General features: G+C 29.4%; 1 protein-coding gene across 1 annotated transcript in view; it reads right to left on the bottom strand.

Moving 5' to 3' along the window:
- Positions 1–1,864, bottom strand: part of LOC105172276 — a 6,164-nt gene extending 4,300 nt beyond the window's left edge. Inside the window, exons 1-2 of the mRNA XM_011093655.2 lie at positions 1,705–1,864; positions 1,431–1,586 (exon numbers count right to left, since the gene is read on the bottom strand). Coding sequence (XP_011091957.1) covers positions 1,431–1,586; positions 1,705–1,807 — 259 coding nt within the window. The 5' untranslated portion in view covers positions 1,808–1,864. The remainder of the gene's footprint in view (positions 1–1,430; positions 1,587–1,704) is intronic.

Here is an 8,841-nt window from a genome sequence, read left to right as displayed (position 1 = left end):
GTTTTTATTTTTATTTTTAAATAAAAATAGTATATATTATTAAACTATTATATATTTTATATAAAATAATATTTTCTATTTAATAAATATTTATATATAATATATTTCCTTTCTTGTTTTGGTTTTATTATATCATTCATTGAAAATTAAAAAAACAATTAGACCAACCTTCCCTAGAGTTTGGCATAACCTTGTTATTTGAAAAATTATAAATATTTTTCTGATATTTGATGAAATTATGTAATTTTTGGATAGAGGTATGAAATTGTCAATTATGCACTTTACTGTATTTTTTTAAAAAAAATAAAAAAATATAAAAAAATTGAACAAAGTGGGTTGAATTTAAAAAATTTATCCACTTAATCAATGAAAAATTAAAAAATTTAAAAAATAAATAAAATTAATTCATAGTCCATAAGGGCATTTTGGTCAGTTCACCATAAAAAATGGATAAAAAACTAACAAAGACTAACAAAATTGGCTAATTGTTAGACGATTGTTACAATTAAGGGATTATTTGTAATTTTTTAAATAATGAAAGAATATTCGTAATTATGCCAGCAAATTTAGGAATATCGTTATAATTTTCCAAAAAAACAAAAATTCTAAGAATGCTATATATCTAAAAATACAAATTTATTCTAATCTTCAACTACATATATAGATACATAAATACATACATCCGAACATATCAAGATTTCACACATTCTAATTATATTTAGGATATCACACAGATGTGAACCTACACACTCCAAAAACTTACTTTATGATTACAATAATTAGAGGATTGGATTTTTTTTTAAATAACTCCTATTGTATTTTGTATTTTATTTAAATATACAATCACGTGTACAAACATTGGGTTATTTATGTGCGTTTATATATTAAATAAAATGGAAGATACAGTAAAATTTGAAATAAAATAATGCAACCCGAATAATTAGAAGGTATTTAGTGGAAAGAAAATGGGTTAAATGCAATTTCCCTTCTCATAATATGTGAAATGAATAAAAAACTCCATGTTAAAATAAAATTAACAATTTACCCCCTGATACGGGTAATTTGTTCCGTTTTCCAAAATATAGGAAATAATTTGTTATTTTTTTCATAAAACATTTTTTGGCTCATTGTTCATATCACAAAAATTAAATGAGTGAATAGCAATTTATCCCTCTTTGCTATTGAAAATGAGCATATTATCCCCTATGAAAAAATTATAGCAATTTATCCTTTTATACTTTTTAAAATGAAGCAATTGCTTCATTTTAAATAATCATAAGGGGGTAAATTGTTGTATTTTAAAAAATATATGAAGGTAAATCACTATTTATTTTTTTATAATTAGGTAATTTGCTCATTTGCGATATCATAACACAAAATTAAATTATCTTTTTTTTCCGCTAAGAAAATAGTAGATAGAGATGACTAACAGTTGGGAATGATGCATGGGAGAAACTCCAAGTTTTGCTCATCATCTAGACGCGTACGCTTCCACCCATCCTGGCAGATGCATCTGAAGTTGAAAGGATAGCCTGGAGCTGCCTCACAGCTTCCCTTTCCACATTCCACCTCATCACATAGGCTCTCTGAAACAACAACCCGCGCAGGCTTTAATTCCGTGTCTCTCTCCATGCCGTCAAAAATATGTATTAATACATATATAGATACAGAAAGCAAAGAGGAGAGAGAAGACTTGTCCTGTACCGAAAAAGGGAGAGAGAGATGGAGGAACATCGTTTCCGTTAGCTGCTATTGGTGCCAAAAGCAGCGAAATCGCCACGAGAAGTCGTAAGTGAGAGAAAGCCATTTGGTGGGATGCCTGAAGAAGAGTGGAGGCAAGTAATAATTATATATGTAAGAGAAGAGGGGTATTCATGGGTTGACTCTTTCTCTATAGAAGCTTCTGCTACTTCCTTCTTCTATATTTATTATATATCACCTAAAGTCCAAATATTACAACCTTAATTAAGAGAAAAAAATACAAGCAACCCCATGTAATATTATAATAGTGTGAAAATTTGTCTTTTTATATATTTTAAAAAGAGTTAAATGCAATTTACCTCAATGTGTTACGTGAAATGAGCGAATATCCCTTTTAAAAAGGTATTTGCAAATTATCTTATGTGTTTAAAAAACGGAAGCAAATTATCCCGTATCAATTGTTTAGATAAAGGGTAATTTGCTTCTTTTTCTAAAATATAGGGGGTAATTTGCTATTTTATCTTTTAGAGGGGGTAAATTGCATTTTTTCCTTTTCTAAAATGCAGCACTTTACCCTCTTGCATTTTTTAAAATAAAGCAATTTACCTCCTTAAATAGGGATCAAATTGCTTCATTTTAAAAAACGAAGAAGATTTTATCACTGCGGATAAATTGCATTATATCCGCATAATTAAGTCTTCTAGTCCTATGTTTTTGTTTACACGCAGGGGATGAATCACACGCTTTGCAGGTGCAGGGATTCATTTTCAACATCCGAACCCCGTAGGTTATGTGGACTCCAAACTTGCAGACTTTGATGTCCTAAAAGTCCACAAATTCCAGAAGCCGATAAGAAAAAAACATAGACTTACTCTAATCTATCTGTATGAAACATTCAATCTCTGCAGCTTTTTTAGGGTAATTTATTGATAGTTGATGTCGTTGTCAGCTGACCAATTACCTCAAAGGAAAATATCATCAAGTTGATATATATGTATAATATTGTAATCCAATAGGGTGGATGAGTTGAAGTTTGTCTCAGACCTAAACACCACAAATGAGTTCTCTTTCTCTTATCAACCAAAAACTGCCCTTTGAAGGGGTTTATGTATTTTTTAGAGCATTTAAATGGTGTTTGCGTCTTCACTTTGAATTCTTCTTCTCTTTCTCTCTACATGATGAAAAGATTTTGTGGAAGACTTATTGGTGCCTCTTATAATTTATTCCATGAATCTTGACCATCCATCAAAACTTAAGTTGATGATGAAGGATCTTTCATTATATTTTTTTGGGGTAAATAGCAATTTACCCCCATTTGATATTGAAAATGAGCACATCATCCCTTTATGAAAAAAATATAGCAATTTATCCTCTTATACTTTTTAAAATGAAGCAATTTACCTCCTTATACAGGGAGGTAAACTGTTTCATTTTAAACATACAAAGAGGTAAATTATTATATTTTAAAAAATACAGGAAGGTAAATTATTTATCTTTTCATAAGAGGGTAATTTGCTCATTTGTGATATCACAAGGGGGTTGGTTGTATTTTTTTCTATTTTTTTGTGTCATATATTTATATTACATTTACATGTGTATTGTATGTAGCCCTATTTTTATTTATAAAAATAATTTAATCATATTTTTTAATATAGAAAAACACATACAGTAAAACCTCTATAAATTAATAACCTTGGGACCATGAAATTTTATTAATTTAGAGAGATATTAAATTATCGATAAATTAATATTTTATTAATTAAAAGAGAGACTTTTTAAATTCAGCAAATTTAGTACATATGTATTGAAAATAAATAAATTCATATATGTTTCATTGATTATATTCATGCAACAATGAACTATTATATTCATAGACACATGTATCAATTCATTGGAATTACTTAAATATACATGTTTATATTAATTCATTGCACTTAAATAACTATTATAACCAATTAAATATATTCATGCATGATGAATGAAACATATACTACATAAATCTCAATATGATAATAAAATAGTTCATAACACCCAACCATGTCTTCTCATCTAAAAGGCATCGCAAAATCATCCATGAATGATCAAATGCGTAAAGCATTACAGATTTCATATTTTAGTAAATTATCATAATATTTATAATTGTAATATTTATGAATTATTAATTTAGAGTTTTAATGGGACCTAATATTTATAAAGAAATTTTCTGAAAAATTATTATTTTATTATCTTATCGAATTTGATGATTTTTTACAAAGGCCCAAGTCGGGACCGGAGGATTTTATTATTTTAGAGAGTTTATTAATTTATAGAGTATTAATTTATAGAGGTTTTACTGTATGTTAATAAGCTATTGATATATGACATGAAAGTGAGATAGAAGATTTGGATAGTACTATTTGTTAGGCTTAAATACAATTTGTGTCCTGTACTTTTTGTATTTTGACATTTTAGTCCTTCATCTTTCTAGGGTGGCAAACAGATCTTATAACTTTTATAATTTTTGTGATTTTGGGTTTGCAATAGTCGGAGTATGCAACTATTGGGGGAAAAATCATGTGCCCCCAAGTGTTTTTCTAATTGGGGGCTTTTATTCGCATTGGTCAATCTTTTTGTCAGCATGAAAGCAAATTCTTGATCCTATATTTTTTATATTTTGCTGTTTTAGGCCTCTATCTCTTTAGGGTACCAAAAAGGTCCTGTAAATTTTAATTTTTTGTGATTTTGGTATTAAATTAATCAATAAAAAAAATCAAATTAAAATAAGCACATGCAGACACATGCTTTTTTCCAACAATATTTACAAATTTCAGCCGTTGAACAATTAAATTCATAAAAAATTAAAATATTATAAGATCTATTTACTACCATAAAAAAAATAAAAGATTAAAACATTAATATACAACAGATACAATAGAAAAATTGCATTTAATCCATTTTCTATGCTGTCTTTCAATTTGTTCATTATGGTTTAAAAGTTTTAACTTTTAGTTGACTTTTCATATATAGATGGTCGAAAAAGTCAGAGATGGAAAGCTGCCCTTTAATACGTGGAAGCTTCTTGTAGTAAAAGATACGGAAATATAACGTGAGTGAATTTTGCATGTGCTGCCGGAGAATGGAAACACTTCCAGAAGGTCATCTTAGATGGTGGAAGGGAAGATAAATTTACGGGGAAAAGTATTATTTTAGTCCGTTAAATATGTTTAATTTTAATTTTAATTCAATAACTATGTTTATTTTTGTTTAGATCCAGTAACTTACGAAATTGCTTACTTTTAGTCTTTTGGCAGATTTTCGGACAATTTTACCCCTATGCAACTTTTGAAAGGCAGTTTTAGTTCATATGCACTCATAGGGGTAAAATTATCCGAAAATCTGTCAGAAGACTAAAAGTAAGCAATTTCGTAAGTTATTGGACCTAAACAAAGATGGACATAGTTATTGGACTAAAATTAAAATTAGACATACTTAGCGGACTAAAATAATATTTTTTCCTAATTTATATCATAAGATGAACTGGAAAATATTTTCTCGACACTTTGGTGCAAATTCACGCAATCACGCAGTCTCCAATTTTGAATGGGAATAAATGGCTCACGTTTATGACTAATCCAACTTGTAATTCCGCACAAGTAAAAATATTTTAGGGTAATAGATTGGAGGTTTTATGGTTCGTATATCTACATGATGATACAGGCAAAAACAGTTCGTAGGTTCAATTTGAGATCATTGGGTTTTGATTTTGCAAATTTTAAAAGGGTGAAATGCAATTTATCCCATTTGATATTGTAAATGAGCAAATTACTTTATTATAAAAAAAATAGTAATTTACTCTTTATATTTTTTAAAGTGAAGCAATTTTAAAAAGCACAGGGGGTGTAAATTGCTGCATTTTAAAAAGTATAGGGAGCAAATTGCTGCATTTTAAAAAGTACAGGGAGCAAATTGTTAACTTTTTTTTTCATAAGAGGGGGAATTTTCACATTTATAATATCACAAGGTTCTATATTGAATTTTTTTGAATTTTAAAATTTACAAAAGAGAATAGTTAACACTTCAATATTTAAATTAGTACGTGATTAAAAAAATATAATGAAATTAATAAAAGAGAAACAATAATGAGCAAGTAGACAAATAAAAAATAAAAATTTCGAATTTCACGTGTGCGAATGTAATTGATTGTTATCCCTTTACACCGAGAGGGTCTCCGTTATTATAGACGATCCTCCTCTAGCAGTTAGGATGAGGAGGACAAACCCCTGGATTTTCTTTTCTTTTTTTTTTTTTTGTGTAGGGGGAAGGGTGTTAGAATAGGTAATCGAAAGCCAATTAAATTGAATTTTTCTGTAATTTATTTGACAACTTTTCTCTACTTAATCACTTGAGGTAAATGAAAGGTCTCGAGTGATTAAGTAGAGATGCCTAGTCCAGGATGAGAACTAACACCCAATTTCATATTCTAGACTAAGATTGATAGACAGTTGATGGAAGGACCATACTCGTATCAATTCTTGGAGAGCATAAATGATAGATTAATATATGTAGACAAATCCATCATATGGATGACTTAAAATATAATTAACTGGATTAAACTGAATTTTAGGTGAGGTCTTTTTAAATTATTAGATTAATTTAGTTGGACTTGGTCCAATTTATAAATTGGATCTATAAATTGAAAGAGAGAGACGGCTTGGATCTTTTAATTAGATTAAAACATATGGGGTTTAATGTTGGCTTATGATTAAATTAAATTTAATTAAAGTCCATGAGACATTTGAAAAAATCGGTATGACCCGAAATGCAATGGGAGTAATAAAATATTAAAATCGGTTCAAAGGGTATTTGCTTTGAAATTTTCGGGCGCGCGTGTTTGTCGAAAGCATAATAACAAACATATAAACATGTTAGACAAGTGGCTACAGGATGAAATAAAAAGCATGGAAACAAAATATGAAACTTTACCTTTTTGTTTCTATAGTGAGCAGCAATGTGAGTTGTTCCCTTTACGTTTACCTGTTCCGTTCACTTGAGATTTTAAACTAGAATTCCTCTAAGTTGTCCACACCACAAAATAGAATAGATATAACTCTTTTTCTATTGCTAGATAGAATAAAAAACAAAAAAAAAAAAATAACTCCAAACAAACACAATTGTTTAGTATTTTTGGATTGTTTTATATTCTAATTTGAATCTAATTCAATATAGAACAAAAGGAAAATATTTTTGAGAGAAAAAGAGAGTAAAATTCATGGCTTAGAAGGTAGGTTATGTTGGATATGTGTATAGTTTTATATATCACATACAATTGAGTTCAAAATTCAATAACTAACAAGTTTGCCTTCAATGCAATGTATACAACAACATGCATACAACCTCCAATCATGATGAAATTACCACTCCATCATATTCATCATGGTGAGGAGTTTCAACTCCTTAACTTGCTCCAACTTCCCTCAAATGGGCTTGGATTTCAAATATGCACCGGACTTGATTTATTCAAATTAAATCAAGCCCAACTAAAGTCTATTGGATAATAATTAATTAAATTAATTTTAACCCAATTAAGTCCAAAGATTTATTTAATTCAATTAAATAAATTTAGCCCAAATACTAATTAATTGATCCAATCAATTAATTAAATCAAACCTAATAAATTAATCCAATTAATTTAAAGATGTTAAACTCAAAAATTAATTAATCTAATTAATTAATTTTTTAGTCGTCCATCAAATGAATTATTAAATAAATGATCCAATCATTTCTATATTCTCGTTGAATTAATTTAATACAATTAAATTAATTCATTTCTTTTCGAATTAATTCCACCAATTCCATAGTGATTTGTGTGTGACCCTTTAGATTTATCCTCAGCTAGACTTAGGCTTTTGTCCAACACAATGATTAGTTAAACTAAATTTAATTAATTTATTTTTAATTAACCATTAATCAGAAATTTTCGTCACCATGGGTGTCCGTCTAGCAACGGTCCATGACACTAGAGACTAGGTGAATGTTGGCATGAACATTTAGGCTCCCGAGTACCATATGGATACGATCCTTCCATCATCCGTCTCTCGATCTAAGTATAGGGCATGAAATTGGGCGTCGGTTCCCATTCTGCACTAGACACTATGCTCGATAACACGAGATGCGTTTGCTTTATTGGTTGATGTAGGAAACCATTCTCTACTCAACCAATTGCTGTGGCCATATACTTTAAGTGCTCGAACCATCTTAGAGCGCATAGGAGACTTGACTGTCATATACTGATAGGTGACGAATTCTATTTTGGAACTCACCGTCCTCACTACATATTCTGTTTGCACTGAGCAAGACTTTTAATGACCACATCCAAGATACAGTCATTTTTCGTCAATCCAAGATACAACCATCATATGATGCAACTGCCATGGTTGAACGCACAAAAAAGATTGAGTGGATCGGCCCGACAAACGCGGAAGCGAAAGCGGTAATAAAATACATAAATTAAAATAAAATGTAATAAAATCATAATTCCATAGGGAGTACCTTTAGAGTTTCCGGACGTTCGATGTAGTTAATAATAAACAACAATAAAATAAATGGGGCTAATGGTTGAATGAAAATGAGAGGTACATAAATTGTAAATCTAGAATTACCTCTTTTCTTGATTTACTTCAAACCTCATTCGTCTGACCCGTTCACGCAAGACTTCAACGTAGAAACCCTCTAAAGTTGCGTCCATAGCACACAGAAATTTGGGATCCCTTCGCTAGAAAAGAATTGGGGAGAAAATCACACCAAGTGTGTATTGGAGAGGGGCGGCCGAATTGGAGAATTAGGTGAGGAAATTATTTTGTGTTGTTTTGTTATGTATTCATTAATCATTCCAAATAACTAATATACAAATATATACCTTGTACCGATGTATTAGAATGTGCCTTGGTTCATTCTATAATCCATAAGATAATAAATCCTTTATTCCAAATAAAGGATGACTAACATGACACTTTCCAAAAGTGAATTTGTTAGTCAATAATTTGCTTTCCTAGAATTTTCCAACAACTTAATTTAGGGAGTGATTTGGTTGATTTTATTAAATAAAATACAAGGCCAAATAATTTTAATTAAATCTAATTTAATTAAAATCCACCTAATTAA

The sequence above is a fragment of the Sesamum indicum genome, linkage group LG10 (assembly GCF_000512975.1).
Source record: "Sesamum indicum cultivar Zhongzhi No. 13 linkage group LG10, S_indicum_v1.0, whole genome shotgun sequence".
NCBI lineage: Eukaryota > Viridiplantae > Streptophyta > Magnoliopsida > Lamiales > Pedaliaceae > Sesamum > Sesamum indicum.
Note: the sequence above shows the minus strand (reverse complement) of the source record. Positions and strands in the feature narration are given on the sequence as shown.